General features: G+C 52.4%; 2 protein-coding genes across 2 annotated transcripts; both read right to left on the bottom strand.

The window, feature by feature from the left end:
- Nucleotides 1-632: 632 nt before the first annotated feature.
- KCNJ14 (potassium inwardly rectifying channel subfamily J member 14) lies at nucleotides 633-11,389 on the bottom strand. The gene is made up of 2 exons (XM_003406533.4): nucleotides 4,407-11,389; nucleotides 633-4,072 (listed from the first exon to the last, which is right to left on the bottom strand). The coding sequence occupies exons 1-2, from the start codon at nucleotides 5,112-5,114 to the stop codon at nucleotides 3,515-3,517; spliced, it is 1,266 nt and encodes a 421-aa protein (XP_003406581.2). The 5' UTR covers nucleotides 5,115-11,389; the 3' UTR covers nucleotides 633-3,514.
- Nucleotides 11,390-11,505: 116 nt separating this feature from the next.
- Nucleotides 11,506-20,154, bottom strand: GRWD1 (glutamate rich WD repeat containing 1). Its single transcript, XM_003406833.4, has 7 exons — nucleotides 19,760-20,154; nucleotides 19,454-19,571; nucleotides 19,069-19,231; nucleotides 14,976-15,189; nucleotides 14,704-14,846; nucleotides 14,260-14,457; nucleotides 11,506-12,459 (listed from the first exon to the last, which is right to left on the bottom strand). Exons 1-7 carry the CDS (start codon nucleotides 19,944-19,946, stop codon nucleotides 12,142-12,144), a joined length of 1,341 nt encoding a protein of 446 aa, XP_003406881.1. The 5' UTR covers nucleotides 19,947-20,154; the 3' UTR covers nucleotides 11,506-12,141.
- Between the last annotated feature and the right edge of the window lie 1,047 nt (nucleotides 20,155-21,201).

The following is a 21,201-nucleotide window of genomic DNA, read 5'->3' on the forward strand; positions in this document are numbered from 1 at the left end:
AACAAAAGAAAGAGCTTGGCAGAATGGCCCGCCAATGAGAAGCCTCGGAACGGGTTGCCTGGAGGTGCAACAGTACTAGGGCAGGGAGAAGTGCGCCTGCGCAAGGCCTCTTGGTGCTAGGAGACTAGTTCAACCGAGCCCCGCCTCTAGTTGCTGAGGGACGGTACTTTGTGGATCTTGTTGCTAGGGGGCGGGGCCAAAACTGTCAGTTGTTTCAATGAGACACACCTCCTAGCTGGCCACGCTGGCTTTTGAAGGCTGCGGTTGCCAGGCAACCGGTAGCCATTTTTGGCTCACTTTCCTTTTGGTTTAGTTCCTTCCTCCCGTAAAAAAAAAAAACAAACCCTTTTCCTGGTTTTTGCCCCCTCCTTCTTCCAGACCTTTTATTTTTAACCACTTTCAAGACCGCCCTATCCACTTCAGGCTTTTTAGAGTCAGGGAGTGGTGAAACAAAAGACTTTTTCTTTCTTTCGGACGACCCTGCGCTACTAGCCATCTGTTACGGAGATGAAGGCAACAAGTGAAAGCCAAATATAGTGAAAACGCAAGCTCCGCCTTCCTGGCGCCTTTCCCTCTCAGGCCCCACCCCTCCCCTCCTCTTAAGTTCCTCCCACCCTCAAACTTCTCCCCTCAGCTCAGCATCCTCCCCTACACTAGCAACCTCTTCCCAAGAGTCCTCTCTTCCGCAAGCATCCTGCCCTTAAAACAACTCCCCTTTCCTCACATCCTCACACCTCTCTGATGGCTTATCCCTCTCGGAGTCCTTTCCCTCTGGTTCGTCTGTTCTCCCATACGCTTCCCTTTCTCAGACTCTTCCCTCCTCTCAAAAATCCTCCCGTGTAGGAGGCCTCTCCCATTCCCCAGCCTCTCCTTCCCATTCCATGCCGGGGAGAAGGGGGGCGGGGAGCGGATGCAGGAACCCAGACGGGGAACCTGTTGAGTTGCAGGTCCCTCCCTCCGGCTGAGGGGATGTCTGGACCTCATCCTCGTCCTCTTTCACTGTTCTTGTGCTGGGCAGGTGGGGACACATTCAGGGCCAGGACCTGGTTAAGCTGACGGATTAGACACCGAGCCTCTTAATCTCCTCAGTGACCTTTAGGAGAAGCCCAAACCCTGCCCTCCTCGGGGGAGACCCAGATGGTGCCAGCCCTGCCCCCTCTCCCAAACAGCGCCCTCTCCGTCCCTTCACCCCATCTTAACATTCTTCCCCATAACCCTGAGAGCTATGTTTCCATTGCCCCCAGTCCCTACCCCAGACACCCTAAACTGGGAGAGAAGCCAGCTAATTAATCCCATCCGGTCATTAAGTGGGGATTCTGAAGGATAAACGGGAGGTAGGGACACAGGGTGGTGGTGGGGGACCTGGGTTGATGCAGCACTTGGGCAGGCTCATGGCAATGACTGCCTGTCCTCAGTCCTGGGACACTGGGGCGGGAACTGTCCTCCCCCTGGTACTGGCACTCTCTGCGGCTGCTTCTCGGCCTGCGGAGTACTTAGGTAGATGGGAACATGGGCCAAGGGCCAGCTCCGAGGACCAGTGTCCCAGAAACATACTCACAAACACACCCATGAGGGCTCCCAGTTCTTTAATCTCAGGGGAAGTTCTCGCCCCCCCCAAAACACACTGTCCTCACAGCGGGACGATCCCTGGCATTCCGAGCTCACCCCTCCATCCCCAGCCGCCAAGGAGGAGGTGAACTGGCCCTTGGCCACAGCCCACACTACCCATTGCATGTGCCATGATTTAGACACCTAGCTTCCATGAGCATCTCCCTTCCCAGCCACCCCGGAAGACCAGGTGTGCCAACACCAGGGAGAGCTGTGAAACACCCAGGACCCTCACCTCCACCCCACCTTCGGTGAGGTGAAGAACCATCCTGCTGGAAGGGCTCTTAGGAATCTTCAAGTTCCAATGCCCCATTTTAGAGATGGGGAAACTGCGGTGAAGAGAGGGGAGTGATTTTCCCAAGGTCACACAGTAAGTAAGTTATGGCAGAGTTGGGATATAGAGAAAAGCTTCTTGGAGTCTTGTAAAGACTTGTTCCAGTGACCTCAAGTTCAATTTCTACCCTCCTGTAGGAACCAGGGGAGAAAAATAGATATCTGTATTTATATTATATATATATGATACATATGTGTATAACATCTTTAAGAAATATATACACATAACTAGGTGTAGGATTCCAGAGCATTTTAGACTCACCACTCTTGGGCCTTTCCCTCCCCTTGCCCACTAACTAGCCCTGTTGCCTACAGGGTCTTATCTGGGCCCTCGCCTTCCTGGACAGCCCAGAAATGCTGCTTCTCAATTCCTGAGTGCATCTCCTAGAATGGCCAAGCATCCCATCTGGAGGTGATTTGAACTTCCAGGCTTTGGTAATGGACAACTCTGGATCCCTAGAGCCTTGATTCCTTTTGGCATTACAGAACCACAAAGAAGTTTGTTCTATCAGTTCATAATCCACAATCATTGAGATTCTCAACTCCACTGGGCAAAGTGGAACCAGCAAACCGTAGACTTCTAGAACCATCATTTTCTTGACTCTGATCAGTTGAGACCCACAGAATCTGAATTCCTTTCAGTATTCTAGAATGGCACTTTTTTTTTTCTCCAACGTCTTATGGGTCATTTAGAAGCATTGATTATTCTCTCAAGTGGATGTTCAACAGTGTCTGAGTTATCTAATATCAAGAACTCCCAATCTGTCACTCCCAATCTGTCACTTTAGTCCTCCTAGACCCACGGACTCCCCCATTGCTTTGTGCATTCTAGAAACATAACTCTTTAATTTCTGGGGTGGTTCAACTCCTGAGATCAAACCTGGTCTAGATTCACAAAATCTCAACTCTTGGGCTCTCAGGAACCACAAGGTCTTCTTTTGGCTTGCAGTAACCAGTCCTTGTCTTTGGTCAGTTGAGAGGGGTTTGAATACTTGGGGCATTCCATAACCTTCCCTCTTTGAGTGATCTAGAACCAATGATTTGCTACTCAGGTGGGTGAATCTGGAAGCTGTTGGGTGAGTCCCTCGAATCTTAGGCCAGTTCAGACCTACAAACTCTTTATCTTTGTTGCTGTTCAATAACTGCCAACTTCCTCTCCTAGAGATGGCATAGACAACTGATTCCTGACCCACTGATTCCAATTACCCAGGACCAGCCGTACAGAGGAATCCAGAACCACTAGTCCTGGCCTCTTGGGTGGTCCAGGATTCTGGATCCCTCAGCTCTGGCGAGACACAGGAATGAGGCTTATAATGGGGGAGGGGGGTCTCAGGAGGGACCATGGAATGCAGAGGAATTAAGGTCCAGTATGTCCATGGTGGGTCCTCCAGGCATGGCAGGGCCTGACCAGATAATAATTTACCCAGCAGGCATGTCAGCCTTGGGAAAACACCAACCCCATCCCAGAGAGGGCCCCATCTCTCCATCTTGCGACCTCTGGGAAGGAGGCACAGATGGGTGCTACCAGCTCATGTCATGGAAGCAGGATCACCGCCAGGATCAGTGTGAGAACTCAGTGACTGGCAGTCCCATCTTCTGCCTCTGCCCCATCCCCTTCCTTGGCCTCCTCTTCTTCCTCTTCTTCCTGGCACCAGCTCAGAGCCAGTTCGTTCTCATAACAAAATGCAGCCAGGGAGCCAGGGAAGCTAGACTTAGGGCTGTGGGATGCCTGCTCTGCCCGTTCATCCAGCTCCTTCGCGCTACAGACAGGCGTCCCTGGGACCTCATAAGTGCGATGGAAGTGACGATAGTCGACCTCATACTGGGAGCCACGCTGGAAGAGGACTGGCTCAAAACGATGGCCCCAGAGCAGCTCACCAGGGAGGTAGGAGGAGCGGCACTGTGTGGTCATGGCTGTAGCCTCTACCATGCCCTCAAGAATGACCACCAGCTCAAAGTCAGCCCGGGCCAGCTCCGCACGGCCAAGCTCGTACAGGGGACTGGCAGAGTCGATCTCATGCACGATGGTGATGGGAGACACGAGAAAGATGCGATCGGTGCCACCATCGAAGCCCACGTCCACGTCCTGGTGGTCCAGTGGGATGTATTCACCCTCCGGGGTCACACGGGGCTGCAACAAAAGAGAGGGACCAAAGACAGTGAGCAGGGAGCACAGAGAAGAACAGAGACAGGGAGAGGAAGGAATTGAAATGCAGAGAAAGGGGAGAGCGGAGACCACCAGTGAAGGGGAGTGGTGGTGTTTTGGTTTTTGATCAGTCTACCCCATATGGACACGTTCCCTGCCCCGAGGCTTCTGGGAGGTATAGTCGAAGGGTCTTCCAGGCGCGACGCGCACCGCATATGCACGCCTACATCTCCCACAATGCCCCAGGGCTCGCCCTCCAACCCTGCGAAGGGCCCAACCCTTCCCCAGGCAGTGCCCCCCAACAGGGGCGGGCGGGCACCTGCAGCAGCTGGGCCCGCACGTGGGCCTCGACGAGGTGGCTGCGACGGAGGTTGCCGACGCGCCACATGAGGCAGAGCCGGTGGTCGCGGAGTGCCACGACGGCGTTCTCGCTGAAGACGAGCGTCTCGTTGCGCTTCTTGGGCTTGGCCATCTTGGCCATGACGGCGCCCACGACGAAGGCATCGAGCACGCAGCCGGCGATGCACTGCAACACAACGGCAGCCACGGCGGCCGGGCACTCCTCGGTGACGCTGCGCACGCCGTAGCCGATGGACGTCTGCGTCTCCAGCGCGAAGAGGAAGGCGGCTAGGAAGCTGGCCACTTGCGAGAAGCAGGGCGCGGGCGGCGGCGGCGCAGCCAGGTCGCCGTGCAACGAGGCGATGAGCCAGAAGGCCAGGCCGAAGAGCAGCCAGGAGGCAAGGAAGGAGCAGGAGAAGAGCAGGCACATCCAGCGCCAGCGCACGTCCACGCACGTGGTGAACAGGTCGCTCAGGTAGCGCGCGCCCTGGCCGCCCAGGTTTACGAAGCGCACGTTGCAGTGGCCGTCCTTCTTGACGAAGCGCCCACGGCGCCGGCCCACTGGAGACGCCGCCGGCGCCCACCCGTTGCGGCACAGCCCCGGCCGGGCCTCCTCCTCATCGCCAGCCCGGCTGTCCCCTGACTCCAGGGCGCCGCTCAGGCGGCGCAGGGCCCTGGCCAGGCCCATTGGGCGGGGGGACCCCCTCCACTTGGCCTAGTGGGGGGTGGCCGCCCGGCGGGGGAACCTGCAGGGCAAGAATCAGGCAGGGACGTCAGGGGTGCAGGAAATGGGTGTGCTTATCGGCGAGGCATGCTCTCTGAGCCCTAATGGCTTCATCTGGTAAGTGGGTGGGAACAGTAGACGCCATGTTAGAAGAGTACAGCATCAATAAGAGCAAGGAAACTATAGCAGATACTTGTATAGTGACAGCAGCAGTAACACTATAGCCGTAACAACAATAATACTATGTTGTCGTTAGTTGCTTTGGGGTCGACTCCAACTCGTGGTGACCCTGTGTGCAGAGTAGAACTTCTCCATAGGGTTTTCAAGGCTGTGACCTTTTGGAAGCGGATCACCAGGCCTGTTTCCAAGATGCTTCTGGATGAGTGCGTACTGCCAGCCTTTCAGCTTAACTGTTTGCCCCACCCAGGGCCCTCAGTAACACTATAGCAAGCACCAACGCCAACAATTACAGCAGACGTTTATAGTGTATCACGCACTGTTCTCGAGTCCCTGGGTGGTGCAAACGGTTAACACACTCAGCTGCTAGCCAAAAGGTTGGAGGTTCGGATTTACCCAGAGACACCTTGGAAGAAAGGCTTATGAGAAATCAGCCATTGAAAAACCATAGGGAGCACAGTTCTACTCTGGCACACATGAGGTCTCTAAGAGTCAGAACGGACTCCAGGACAACTGGTTTAGGCACTGTTCTAAGTCGCTTACGTGGATTTGCTTCTTTGAGCCTCACAGGAACCCTAGGAGGTACGCATTAATATCCACATTTAGAGGAGGAAACTGAGGCACAGAAAGTTAAGGTAAATAGCCCAAGCTGGGATTTGAGTAACAGAAGTCTAGCTCGAGAGTTCATGCTACAGCTGCTTCTCAGCATGGAGGAATGAGCCTGGGCTTTGGGGACAGCTGTGGCTCAAAAACAAGCTCACGAAGGACAAGCCACAAAAAAAAAATAGATGAACAACAAATTTAAAAATACGTGCTCCAAAGACACTATCAAGAAAGTGGGTTCACTGAATGAGAGAAAATAGTTGCAAATCATATATAAGAGTCTTAATATCTAGAATATATTACAAGTCAAGATTTAAAAAAACTGGTAATGCTATTAAATAACGGGCAAAGGACTTGAATAGATATTTCTACAATGAAGACAGATTGCCAATAAGCACTTGAAGGAAGCTCTGTATCATTAGTCTTAAGGGAAATGCAAGTCAAAATCACGATGAGATACCACCTCACCCCTACTAAGAAAAACCAAACTCTTTGCCATCGAGTCGATTCCAACTCAGTGACCCTCTAGGATGGAGTAGAACTGTCCCACATGGTTTCCAAGGAGCGGCTGGTGGATTCAAACTGCCCACTGTGCCACCAGGGCTCCCTCACCCCCATAATGGCCATAATAAAAAACACAGGTAAGTGTTGGTGAGGATGTAGAGGAATCGACGCCGTCATACAGTGCTGGTGGGAATGTAAAGTGCTGCAGCTGCTTTGGAAAACAGTCTGGCAGTCCCTCAATAAGTTAATCCTAGAGTTACTATGTTGTTACTAGGTGACCCCATTGTTATTATACTGACCCCCATGTGACAGAGTAGAACTGCAGCATGGGGATTCCGAGGCTGTAATCTTTACAGGAGCAGATCAACAGACCTTTCTGCCAGGGAGCCCCTGGATGGGTTTGAATCTCCAGCCTTTTGGTTAGCAGCCAAGTGCTTAACTGTCACGCCACCAGGACTTCTTCAAGATACCATATGACCCAGCAATTCCACTCTTTTTATACCCAAAAGAAAGGAAGGAATATGTCCACACAAACACGTGTATGTGAATGTTCACAGCAGCAGCATTCACAATAGCAAAAAGGTGGAAACAACCCAAATGTCCATCAGCTGATGAACAGATCAAATGTGGTATATCCATACGATGGAATATTATTAGTAGAAATAAAAGAATGAAGTGTTGACACATGCTAGAACATGGGTGAACCTTGAAAACATTATGCCAGGAGAAAAAAACCAGACGAGAAAAAGACCACATATTATTACATGACTCCATTTATAGGAAATGTCCAAAACGGGCAAATCTATGAATTCAGAAAGTAGATTTGTGGTTGCTCAGGGCTGGTGGAGGGGTGCTGGTGGCACGGTAGTTAAGTGCTAACCAAAACATCAGCAGTTCAAATCCACCAGCCACTCCTTGGAAACACTACGGGCAGTTCTGCTGCCCTACAGGGTTGCTATGAGTTGGAATTGATGGCAACAGATTTGATGTGGTTTGGTTTTTAGGGCTGGGGGAGGAGCCACAGTTGCACAGTGGTTAAAGCGCTCAGCTGCTAACCAATAGGTTAACAGAACTCACCAGCTATTCTGCAGGAGAAAGGTGTGGCAGCCTGCTTCCGTAAAGATTACAGCCTTGGAAACCTATGGGGCAGTTCTACTCTGTCCTATAGGGTCACTATGTGTCAGAATCGACTCAATGGCAGTGGGTAGGGCTGGGGGGATGGTGCGGTGAGGGAGGGTGGTAGCTAATGGATGCAGGGTTACATTTTCGGGTGATAGAAATGTTCTAAAATTGTAGTGATGGTTGCACAGTTATGTGAGTATACAAAAAAACCACTTAATTGTACTTCTATATTTTAATGAGTGAATTATATGGTATATGAGTTATATTTCAAACAAAGCTGTCACAAAAGGAAAAAAAAAAAACAAACAGGTTCAACCCTGATCATCTTGGGCAAATCTTTCCAAATGTCAGTTTCCTCAACAATAAAACGGGAAATTGAACTTCTTAAGGGGTAAAATAAAAAAAGGGCAGGGAGGGCCTTCCAGTGATTTGGACCCAGGGCCCAGTCCTGGCTCAGTGGCTGACCCACTGTGTGCTCTGGGACCACTGGCTTCCCTCTCTGGAATCTCAGTTTGCTTATCTGTGGAAGGGGCATATAATTCCTCAATTTGAAAAGGAATTTAGAAGAAAGATCTTGGGGCTTTGGAATCAGGCAGTTCTAGGTTGGATCCTGGCTCTGCCACTCACTAGCATCATGACTGTTGAAAGTCACAGCTCTTCCTGAGCCTCAGTTCTCTCATCTGGGAAATGGGAGAAATCCCAGCAGCCAATGGTGTGTTGAAGAGGAGAGAAGGGCTGGGCACGGACCTGCAGACATCATCAGGATCGCTCCAGCAACTGCAGGGTTAACATCTGGCACTGTGAGGGGGTGGGTTTCCAGGCCCTCTCCGCTCCATAGGGTTTTCAAGGCAGTAACCTTTTGGAAGCAGATCAAGCAGAGTGCCAGGCTTGTCTTCCGAGGTGCCTGAGTGGGTTAGAACCCCCCAACCTCTCAGCATTTAACCTTTGCACCACCCAGGGACTCCTACCAGGGCTGGAGGCGGCGGGGGGGGGGGTGTTAAATATTTTGCGTGTCAATGCTGCATTTCACCAGCAGTATTTACCAAACACCTGTGTCAGGCTTAGGGGATCCTCACGGGGGTTCCTGGTTGGGACTGGGCACTCAATCCAATGCCGCTATTCCATGTCAAGTTCAGCACCAAGGGGCACTCACCCGGGAGCTCTGCACCTGCTGTCTCTGACCACCTGGCCAGCCCTACCATGTGGGGGCTTATTTGGCCCATTTTACAGAGGCAAAGATGAGCCTCAGGTTGGAGTGGACCAGGCCTGGGTGTGCCCCATGCCCACAATGCAAGGCAACCCTCTTTTCCCACCCTCAGCCACCTTGGGCGTTAGAAATCATTATCCCAAAAGAGGGACATGGAGGCTAGTCACTGAAAGGGCAGGCTTGAGATCAGAACCCAGGCTCTGACTTCTACACCAGCAGCCCCTCTTCAGCTCAGAGACCCCATCCACTGCACTCTCTCTCTCAGGAGCCACCCTGGGACTAGACAAGGCGAGAGATGGGGGAGGAGGGTCTCAGTGACTAGCACACCCTCTGCCCCCTGTAAGCCCTCTCACACCCTCCAGCCCTTCCTAAGGACGCCCCTTTGATGTGGGGATTTTGCCTGGAACAGAAAAGGAAACTGAGGCCCTGAGTCAGTCGTTTGTCTCAGCTCCCTCAGCCAGAAGTGGCACAGGCCTCCTACCTAGGCCTCTCAGACGGAACCAGACGGTCTCACCAAGCGTTCTCCTGCTTTCTGAGCACCTACTGTGTGCTGGGCTCAGCCGGTCCCCTGGACCCCACTAGTCACCCCTTCTCCGCTCACCTGGTCTGTTCAAGACGCTGGGGGGTCAAGACCCCATTTCACAGGCTGGGAAACAGGCCTGAGTCCTGGTCACAGTGCCAGGTGGCAGAGTAGAGCAGGTGCCTTCCCGACCTGGGGCTCGGCCTCCTCACTCTCGGGCTAGCCACCCTCCAGCCCTGTGTGGTGGGGAGCCCAGCGTGGAGGGACCTTCACCTGCAGGGGGCCCCGCTGGTGCACCCAGTGTGGATGGCCCACCTCACAGGCTGGGGGATGTGACTGGGGCTCAGGGCACCCCAACCCCCCACAAAGAGGACAGTCTGGACAAGGATCCAGTGCCCGAGCCCCACCCCTCACCCCATCCTCCACCTGACCTGCGAGAGCAGCTTAATGTTTCCATATAAAGGAGACGTGGGGCTTAAGGTTCGTCAACTTCTTCATGTCAAAGTCACTGTCTAATCTGGGGCCAATAACCCTGCCCCGAGGCAACCTGACCCTCAGTTGCACAAAGAAACCCCACATACCTTCACACTCTTCCCCAGAGACCCCAGATGCTGCCCCCCACGTCCACCACTGGGGGCCTGACAGCAGGTTGGTGAGCAGGGACTGCCAAGAGAGAGGCATGGGGGCAGACTGACCAGAGAGGTCCACAGAGACAGAGACTCAGAGAGATGGGTAGGTGAGAGTTGTTGAGAGGGGCCTCTGAGAGAGGGGGACAAAGGTGGGGGGACAGAGACCTAGAGAAGGGGGTGGTGACAGAGATCCAGAGAGAGGGAGACAGACCCAGGGAGAAAGAGGGGATAGAGACTCAGAGAGAGGGGGATGGGGAGAGGACAGAGACCCAAAGAGAGAGTGGCAGAGAAAAGAGGCAGACTAAGAGAAACTGGGGAGAGAGAATGGAGATCATGTCTTAGGAAGTAGAGACGGACAGCAGGGGAGCAAAGTCATGTAGACAGACAAAGATGTGAGGAGAAAGGGGCTCTCAGCAAGACATGGAGGATGAGCAGGTGGGTGGAAAAGGCAGAAGGGTGAAGACAGGGCTGGCCCTGCAGACCTGGGGCCAGCATCTACAACCTGTCACTGATGGTCATAGGGTCTCCTGGTGGACCCTATGGAAGTTGGGGTGGAGGCTCCAACCAGGAGGGTGTTGTGAAGGGAGGAAGAGGGTGGCAGAAGATGGGATGGCTCAGGCCTAGGACCCCTACCGAGGTTTAGCACGTACCTGGTGGGGCGGCCCACCCCCATGCCCTCCGCCGGGGGCTCCTCTGCTGGGGTGCAGGGAGGCCTGTCTGTGGGTGCCAAGGGGCTGTGTGCTGAGCGCCCGACCTCTGAGTCCACAGGAGGATCAGAGGCCCGGACGCAGGGGGACAGGGGGTGGGGCCAGCTCAGAGCCGCAGAGGGGGAGCCAGGGAGGCCAGCCAGGCCCGGCGCTGGGCTGCAGCCCAGGCAGGCCAGTGAGGAGATGGCAGCAGAGACACAGAAATGGGGGGCAGGGACAGTGGTGGACAGAGACACAGAGAGATGGGGGACAGAGGAGACATGAAGAGATGGGAACACACATTGGGCAGAGAAAAATGGGGATACAAGGAGATAGGGACACAGAGCAGGGGAAGGTTGGGGAATAAAAAAAAAGTGAGACAATGATAAAGGGGACAAAAATAGGGGGTTTCGAGAGACCAGCAGCTCTGCAGGAGAAAGACTTGTCGATCTGCTCCCGCAAAGATTCCAGTTCCTGTTGCCAGCAAGTCGATTCTGCTTCATAGCAACCCTACAGGACAGAGTAGAACTGCCCCATAAGGTTTCCAAGGAGCAGCTGGTGGATATGAACTACTGACCTTTTGGTTAGCAGCAAAGCTCTTAACCACTGTTCCTCCATAAAGATTACAGTCTTAGAAACCCTTTGAGGCAGTTCTACTCTGTCCTATAGGGTCACTATGACTCAGAATCAATTCAATGGCACACAATAAGAGAGATGAGGCACTGAAGAATGGGGGGGGGGGCAACAGGGTGAGTCACTCCTCCAGAAACTCAGAATGAGTTCCTGATGTAATATTTATGGGAGGCAGAACTGGCAGCAACCAATGGGTTGAGGGTGGAACAGAGTGGAAGAGGGACCCCATGGCCTCTCCTCAGACGGAAGTGGGGAAGAACCATAGTCACACACCTCAGGCCTCATCAGGTCCTTTATTGGCCCTTAGAAACCCCTGGTCTCTCCCCCATAGCACCTGCCTTCCTTCCTCAGGGAGGAGAGCAGCCCCTTGTTGGGAAACCAAGCTGTGGCCAGCCCAGGGGCAAAGCCAAATTCTGCCAAGGACCCACACCTCAAACTTGGTGGGGCCAATGTAAAGCTATCAAGTTCCCTGGGGAGGCCAGCGTTCAGAATGGGGTCCCAGGCAGAAAGATCAAAGGGCCTGGCTGGGAATACAGCTGATCAACACAAAACACCCACCCAGGAAACAAAGCCAACCAAGTCCTGACAGGTGAGTCTGAGCTGAGCCAAGTCTCTGGGTGCGAGGGTGTTACTGGGCTTAACCAAGTGGTTTAAGAGTGCCATGGGTCAAACCAAATCCTTTGGTGAGATGGGTCATTGGACCAAACCAAGTAGTTTTAGAAAGCAACCAGTCAAACCAAGTCCTTTTAGGGAACAGTAGGTCAATAGAATCCACTGTCATGGCCAATGGGCCAAATGCAGTCCTTTTTGGGGTGCGATGGGGATCCACAGACCTGAATGGATCCCCCAAAGCTGGTCTGACCAGCTGAAGTACCCAAGTGGAAGGCCGAAGGGCGGCGGCACCACCACCTTAGACACTGATGGTACGGAAGATGGTGAAGCCTGACAGTGCAGTGCTGACCAGGACGCCAGGGCACTGCGGGTGCCAGTGCAGCTCCTTGAGGTCCGTCTCGCCCTGGTGCACGAACAGCAGTTGCTGGGGGAGGTCTGCCAGCCCGGGGTCCATCTCTGCCTCGCCGGCCTCTGGGTCCCGCTCCACAGCCAGGTCCCACTGTGTGATCTGGTTGTCTGCCCCTGAGGCTGCAAAGACCCCGCCGTCCTGGGGATGCCACTCGACAGAGGTGATGGGGGCCACATGCTGCTTGAAGGTGGCCACTGGGGAACCAGACTACAGGGAGAGGACAGGTGGTAGAGGCTTGGAACACCTTGGCCCAGCAGAGCCCTCCAACCCTTTTCAGGCTCAGTCCAACAGAACTCCACCCCATAAGTTCCCACATGCTCAGATTCTACAAAGTGACAGAGACCACAATGCAGCTGGAAATGAGGCTAGTGCCCCAGGGGCTGCTGGGAAAGGTGGTTTCCTGTGCAAAGAAGCTCCTCCCAGCTCCAGGTCACACACATCCCAGACCTGCTCAAACCTGGGTGTCTCTCGGTTCTTTTAAAAGCCTGTCGTTGTTGTTGTTGGTGTCGTCAAGTTAATTCTGACTCACAATAACCCTATGTGACAGAGCAGAACTGCCCCAGGGGATTTTCTAGGCTGTAATCTTTACAAGAAGGAGCCGTAGTGGCTCAATGCTTAAGCACTGGGCTGCTAACCAAAAGGTCAGTGGTTCAAACCTACCAGCGGCTCCACAGGAAAAAGCCCTGGTGACACACTCCCAAGTGGATTCCCACTCACAGGGACCCTGGGACGGAGCAGAACTGCCCCACAGCGTTTCCAAGGAGCGCCTGGTGGATTCGAACTGCCGACCTTTTGGTTAGCAGCCGTAGCTCTTAACCACCGCTCCACCAACCACCACTCCACCAGGGTTTCCCCACTAAGATTACAGTCTTAGAAACCCTGTGGGGCAGTTCTACTGTCCTATGAGGTCGCTATGAGTCGGAATTGATCAACTCAACAGCACACAACAACAAACAACAATCTTTGCAGGAGAAGATCACCAGGTCTTTGCTCCCACAGAGCCACTGAGTGGGTTCAAACCGCCAACCTTTCAGTTAGCAGCTGAGTCCTTAACCGTTATGCCACCAGGGCTCCTTGTTCCTATAACAGGAAGAGGTTGGTTCTCCAAGTGCTCTCCTGGCTGATTCGATGAAGGCCTATAGAAAGGGGGCAGAACGGCGGCTCCCAGAAGCTCCAGAAGCAGCCAACCCAGAGAGCTGCGACACTTTAACTTAAAGCAGAGGTGCTGCTGGGAAGGGAGGTGGCAAGTAGCTTTAAAGTTCCAAGGGTCGATCAACTCGGTCTATAACCGAATCAGACAACTGCCCTCTCCGGGCCTAGGTTTCAATGTACACACAAAAAAGGAGGGTGGGGGTGGGGGTTGTCCAATCCATCTCCAGACGCCCTTCTAGGGCCGATTCTATAAAACTCATTAAATTGGAGGAAAATGCAATTACAACATGGTGGGCCCAGGAGCTCTGTGAGTTATGGCTTTGTCCAGAGTGACACTGGAAGCTATAATTCCTCCTGCCCCAGGGTCCCTGTCAGCTCTATAAAGACAAGTCTTAGCTCAGGTGAACATTACATCTGCTTCTGTCCATTTTGTGTCTCAGTTTCCTCACCTGCAATGAATGAGTCAGAATGCCACTTCTTGGCTGACTCTAAAATACACTAAAAGACCAAACAAACAAAAACTTCAACTTCCAGAAGCCCTTGAGGCCATGGGCCTTACAGCCAGCTTAGCTTCTGCCCCAGGGGCAGATGGGAGTTATAGTCTCCGCTGCTGCCCCTCCCTTTCATCTCCTGTCAACTACTCATCTGACGGAGTGTGTGATGTGCGACCCCACAGCAGCCACAACCCTCCCCTTAGCTGCGCAGTTTCCTCATCCACACCATAAAGATACTAGATAGACTAATTTTCAGGATCTTCCCAGCTCTGGTGGGATGAAGTCATTTAAGGTGGGAAAAACCCACAAGCCCCAGACAACCCCAGGGACATTGTTATCCCAGGTACTGCTGAGAGCATACCTTGAACTGCCGCAGGTCCCAGACCTTGAGGGCCCCATCATCCCCACCACTGAGTAGAAAGGGCTCCCGGCGGCTCCAGCTGATGACATTGACATCCCCGTCATGGGCGGTGGCTGTGGTGAGCATGCACGCCTTGCTAGGGGCTGCCCGGATGTCCCAGATGCGAATGGAGGCATCGGCTGAGCAGGAGGCAAATACCTGGGAGAGGTGGGGGCCGAGTGACCCAGGTGTTCCCCCACCCCGCCTCAAAGAACAGGAACTCACAGAGGCTACCTTCTGTTTAGTGTGCACCACACTGGGACCTGGGCTACAAATGTGAACTTTGTCTGGGCTCCCAGTCCCCTCCTCCCTCAGACCCAGAGTCTTGGACCCCAGCCCCTTCCTCCTCAGACTCAAGAGCCTGGCCCCCTCCTCCCAAAGGACCCAGGGATCCACGCTGCACACCGTGTCCTCAGTTGGTGACCACTGCAGGTCTTCCACGGAGCGTGTGTGGCCCACAAAAGGCCGCTGGTCCACATGCCAGGAGCCGCCGTCCGTGGGTGTCCAGAGATGGATGTTTTTCTGGCAGTCGCCTGTCAGCAGGCGGCCTGGAGAGGGGAGTTAGGTGCTCACCTTGTCCTCCCTGCCCACGGCTCACGCCAATCTCTACAGTCTAATCATCCACCTGGCTGCCCCCTCCCACCTTCCAGGACCCTGTGCACACCCCAGGGTCTCACCGGGCACCCGGGGGGACCAGTCGAGTGCAAAGCCCTCGCCCATGTGGCCAGCGAAGGCAAAGATGGGCTTCACGCGGGCCTGCTCGTCCTGGAGGAAGGTTGCCAGTGCCTGTGGGTCATCTACTGCCTGCAGCAGCCGCCGCAGCGCAAACACCTCCACCTGGCCCTTCTCTGACCACACTCCAGCCACGGGCTCTTCGCCCAGCCACGACACCTGTGGGCAGAGGGAGGACAGGAGGCTCAGCACCCCTGACAGCCAGAACTGCAGCTCCTCAGAGCCCCGGGGCTGCGGCTCCCAGGAAGAATCACAACCTGCAAGACCAGCTTTGGAACTGAGGCAAATCCCCACCCTGGGGTGTGAGTGTGGGGGCACAAGGTTCCAAACTCCTAGGAACTCAGCTACAGCTTCCTTAGCCTGAGGGTGTGTATTCAGATACCTGATCTCTGTAATGCCCTGGATGGTGGAGGGTCCCAAGGCCCCATCCTTGCATCTCTTCGCTTCTGTATGTTTGCTCCTTAGGAGAGCCCCTCAGGACTAGGGGTTTCCAGAACACCCTAGCCTGGACCTCTCTCTTCGTTCAGCTCCAGGCTCAAATCACACTGACCATTCAAACTTTGTTGTTGTTTATTTCCATCGAGTCAATTCTGACTCATGGCGACCCCGCGTGTGAGAGCAGAACTGCTTCATAGGGCTTTCAAGACTGAGTTTTTGTAAGCAGATCACCAGATCTGTCTTCCAAGGCACCACTGGGTGGGTTTGAGCCTCCAACCTTCTGAGTAACAGCTGAGCGTTTAACCGTTTGTGCCACCCAGGGACTCCTCATCAAAATTTAACACAACCAAAACCAACCTTTCGATCACTGCCTGCCACCTACGCTTCCTGTCTTCCCCACCCTAAATCCCAAACTTTAAGACTCATTCTCCACTTGTCTCTTCTTCCTCACACCCAGCATCCATGCTGACAACACCCAAAATGCATCGCTTCCAATCACTTCTCACTTCCTCTATTACTGTCACCCACACTGTTGCCACTGAGTGGATTCCAACTCTTGGAGATCCCATGTGTTACAGGGTGGAACTGTGCTCCATAGGGTCTTCACGGCTACACTCTCTACAGAAGGTAGCTGGGTGGCGCAAACGGTTAAGCACTGGATTACTACCCGAGAGGCTGGCAGTTTGAACTCACCCAGAGGTGCCTCGGAAGACAGGCCTGGTCCTCTGCTTTCAAAAGCCTTGAAAACCCTATGAAGCAGTTCTACTCTGCACACACAGGGTTGCCGTGATTTGGAAAAGACTTGAAGGCGGCTAACAACAATAATCTTTACAGAAGCGGACTGCCAGGCCTTTCTTTTGTGGCACTACTGGGTGGGTTCAAACTGCTGACCTTTAGGTTAGTGTTGTTGCTGTTGTTAGGTGCCGTTGAGTCAATTCTGACTCATAGCGACCCTATGTACAACAGAATGAAATGGTGTCCGGTCCTGCGCCATCCTCACAGCCACTGCTATGTTTGTGCCCATTGTTGCAGTCACTGTGTCAGTCCATCTCATTGAAGGTCTCCCTCTTTTTGCTGATCCTCTACTTCACCGTGCATGATGTCCTTCTCCAGAGACTGGTCCCTCCAGATAACATGTCCAAACTACATGAGATGAAGTCTGGCCATCCTCACTTCTAAGGAGCGTTCTGGCTGTACTTCTTCCAAGACAGATTTGTTTATTCTTCTGGCAGTCCACAGTATATTCAATATTCTTCACCAACACCATAATTCGAAGGCATCAACTCTTCTTCAGGTCTTCCTTATTCATTGTCAGCTTTGGCATGCACACGAGGCAACTAAAAATACCATGACTTGGGTCAGGCACCCCTTAGTCCTCAAAACGACTGTTTTTGCTTTTGATCACTTCAAAGAGGTCTTTTGTAGCAGATTTAAGCAATGCAGTACATTGTTTTCTTGACTGCTGCTTCCGTGGGCATTGATGGCAGATCTAAGTAAAACGAAATCCTTGACAACTTCGATATTTTCTCTATTTACCATGATGTTGCTTATTGGCCCAGTTGTAAGGATTTTTGTTTTCTTTAAGTTAGTAGTCCAGCACAAACTGTTTACACTACCCAAGGACCTATGTCACTCACACTACTACTGATGTAACCCCTGAATTCCTCCACCAGCCCCCTCACCGGGTTCTTTACTTCTACCCTTGCCTCCCTGCAATTCATTCTCAATACAGCAGCCAGAGGGATCTCTTTTAAAACCACAAGTCAGGCCCCACCCCTCCCCTGCTCTAAACCTTCCAATGGTTCCCAATTTCTCTGAGGAAATGTCCACATCCCTACAATGGCCTACCAAGAATAAACAATCTGCCTCCTCTGTGCCCCCTAAATCTTATCACTCTCTCCCTTGTCCATTCTGCCTCAGACACACTGGCCAACTCCCCAACTTTCCTTGAAGCTTTGCAAACACACCGAGCTCACCCCAGGGCCTTTGCACTTGTTTCCTCTTGCCTGCAAACATCTTCCCACAGATATCCTTGGCTCACTCCCCTCACTTCCTATGGGCCTGTGTTCAAATGGTACCTTATCAGTGGGTATTTCCCTAACCATATTATTTAAAATAGCTAGCCCACCCCAGGGACACCTTAATCCCCTTAACAACAAACAACTCATTGCCGTCAAGTCAATTCAAACTCATAACGACCCTATAGGACAGAGTAGAACTGCCCCCAAAAGGTTTTCAATGCTGTAAGTCTACAGAAGCAGGCTGCCACATCTTTATCCTGCGAGAGTGGCTGATGGGTTTGAACCGTCGACCTTTTGGTTAGCTGCCAAGCTCTTAATCTCTGCACCAAGCTCCTTTTAACCCCCTTACCCTGCTTTATTTTTATTTTTCTCCACAGCACTTCTCACCTGTTCCCGTAATTCCCATTTACTTAGTTTTTTGTTGTTGTTCCCTCCTCCCAATAGAACGTAAGTTTCCGTGGGACAGAGACTTCTTGCTCACTGCTGAATCCCTAGGGTCTAGAACAGTACTGTACCTGAAATACAGTAGTAATAATCTAGTGGAAACACACAGCATGAGCTATAGGCTAGGTGCTACTCTAAGTGCTATTCACATACCATTTCATTGTCACAACCCAATCAGAAGACATTGTGATTCTTAAGTACAGACGCACTCCCACAGCCTACAACAGTTCCTGAGTAATAGCCTAAGGGGGAACACATATCTCATACTCCAACCAGGACTGTCCCAAGCACTGTACGTTACTTCGTTTAATCCTCATGACTGTCTCAACAGGTAAGTTTTATAATTCTTACTGTTTTACAGAAAAACAAAGTAAAGAACATATAAAACATCTCCACATTTAAAATAGTACCTGTTGTTGTTTAGTTGCTCTTAAGTTGATTCCAACTCATGGCAGCCCCCATAGATTACAGAACAGAACTGCTTCATCGGATTTTCTTGGCAGTAATCTTAACAGAAGCAGACCGCCAGGCCTATCTTCTGTGGTACCACTGAGTGGATTTGAATCACCAACCTGTAGGTTAGCAATAGAGTGCCAACTACTTGCGTTGCTAATTATAACCAGTTGTCAAGTCCATTTTGACTCATAGTGACCCCATGTGTATCACAGTAGAACTGTGCTACACAGGGTTTTCAGACTTCTCAGAAGTAGATCACCAGGCCTTTCTTTTGAAGTGCCTTTGGGTGGACTCAAACCTCCAACCTTTCGTTAGCAGCTAAGCATGTTAATCATTTGCATCGTGCAAGGACTACAATAATAATTACGGTCACTAGGACATACAAAAGGAGCCCTGGGGGTGCAGTGGTTAAGAGCTCAGCTGCTAACCAAAAGGTCAGAGATTTCAACCCACAAGCCGCTCTGCAGGAGAAAAATGTGACAGTCTGCTTCCATAAAGATTACAGCCTTGGAAACCCTGTGAGGGCAGTTTTACTCTGTCCTATAGAGTTGTTATGAGTTAGAATCAACTCTATGCCATTGGGTAGGACATACAGAGTTAAGAGGAGGAGCCAGGGCAGGTATGGTCACAGGGCTGGGGGTTCAGAGAATGCAGAGCAGGCTCATGGGACTATCTGTACCCGAACTCGGTTGATGCCTCCATAGTGGGGCACCATGGCCAGCTCCAGCTGAGGCTTCCTCTCTTCTTCATCCTCTTCATCTTCCTCTTTCTCCTCTTCATCGCTGCCTTCTGAGGGTGGGGGCTTTGTCCCATGCAGATTGTGCATCCGCAGGACCATCAGTCTGGGAGAAAGTGTGGAGTAAAGTACTGGACGTCAGAGCCCTGAGGAAGTAGGTGAACTGGAAACCCCTACTCCTGGGTTTGTGGGAGGCAGAAACTGGGAGCCCTAACCTCCTGGGTCCTGAGAAAGGAGTGGACTGAAGGTTCAGATTCCTGGGTGTTGAGGAAAGAAGAGGCTAGGGGCTCAGACTCCCGCTCCTGGGAAAGCCACAGGTCTTACTCACCTGTTGCTCTGGGCGCTCTCCGCCTGGGTTCCAGCACACAGGTAAAGTGAAAGAGGAAGATCTGTTCGATTGTCTCCCAGGTGATCCCGGACTATGTCGAAGCTTAGACACGGGGCGCCTGGGGATGGGAGAAGACAGAGACTTATGATAGGATTGAGAAATCTCAACACCTACCTTCCTCTCTCAGACCCAGCCTTTAAGTCCAGAGAGCAACTTAAGTCAAAGGCCCAGGTCCAGCCCCCTCAGGACCCAGAATTCCAGTTCCCGCCTTCATCAGGACCCAGGAGTCCGGGATCCCAGCCCTACCGGTCTGCGCTCGGTGGTACAACACGTAGGCCTCTTCGTCCATGACCAGCTCTTCCCCCTCGCGCAGCGGCGGTCCCCGGCCGGGCAGATAGACCTGGGCCGGGCCCTTGGACCTGTCGTCGCCGGAGTCGGCCTCCATGGGTTCCCCGGTTTCACATGTGCGCCGCCGGCCCTTGCGCGCCGCCATCTTCGAACCCTCTCGCTGTCGTCGCGAGGTTAGAGAGTCACTTCCGGGTTGCTCTTTCTACGTTCTGCGGTCCGCCTAGCTGAGTGGTTACCTTGGAAACCTCCCCACTACGCCAATGAGAGAAGGCGGTGGGGGAGGGTAAAGAGAGCGAGGGTGACGGCGTCCCGGCCAAGCTAGAGGGGCTTGCGGACATGGAGACACTACAAATCCCACGCGGTCTCGCCGCGCTGTGAAACGTAACACTGGCACGGCTTCCTGGGAATTGTAGTTTTATAGGAGGTTAGCTTCTTTATCGCCTGGAGAAGCTCTGAGCCCCGACTCATCTTCCACCTTTGATCTCCAGTGCTTTCTTTCCATCTCACTAATTATTCATTATATGCAAATATGAGTTCTTACTGGCAAGGAGACTAGATTTCTCCTCCCTGAGGACCTATAAAGCCGGTTTCTTCTCCCCCTCCCTGTTATGATGGCTTTAATTTATTTCAAAATCCTTTACCGTAGACAAGATATTGTAAATTAGTCCATTGAATCTATCCCCTAAGGACAGTCACTTGGCTAATCAGGCGTTCTCACTGTAGCTATGGTCTGAACCAATCCCGCCGACGTGGAGTCCATTCCGACTAATAGGGACCCTAGAGGACAGAGTCGAACTGGCCTAAAGCAAACCCTGGTGGCGTAGTGGTTAAGTGCTACGGCTGATAACCAAAGGGTCGGCAGTTGGAATTTGCCAGGCGCTCCTTGGAAACTCCGTGGGGCAGTTCTACTCTGTCCTATAGGGTCGCTATGAGGCAGAATCGACTCAACTGCACTGGGCTTGGGAAATCTTTTTTTTTTTTTTTAATAATTTTTATTGTGCTTTAAGTGAAAGTTTACAAATCAAGTCAGTCTGTCACATATGAGCTTATGTACACCTTACTACATACTCCCATTTACTCTCCCCCTAATGAGTCAGCCCGCTCCCTACTTACAGTCTCTCGTGACCGTTTTGCCAGTTTCTAACCCTCTCTACCCTCCCATCTCCCCTCCAGACAGGAAAAGCCAACACAGTCTCAAGTGTCCACCTAATACAAGTAGCTCGCTCTTCATCACTATCTCTCTCCAACCCATTGTCCAGTCCCTTCCATGTCTGATGAGTTGTCTTTGGGAATGGTTCTTGTCCTGGGCCAACAGAAGGTTTGGGGACCATGACTGCCGGGATTCTTCTAGTCTGAGTCAGACCATTAAGTCTGGTCTTTTTATGAGAATTTGGGGTCTG

The sequence above is a fragment of the Loxodonta africana genome, chromosome 11, assembly GCF_030014295.1.
Source record: "Loxodonta africana isolate mLoxAfr1 chromosome 11, mLoxAfr1.hap2, whole genome shotgun sequence".
NCBI lineage: Eukaryota > Metazoa > Chordata > Mammalia > Proboscidea > Elephantidae > Loxodonta > Loxodonta africana.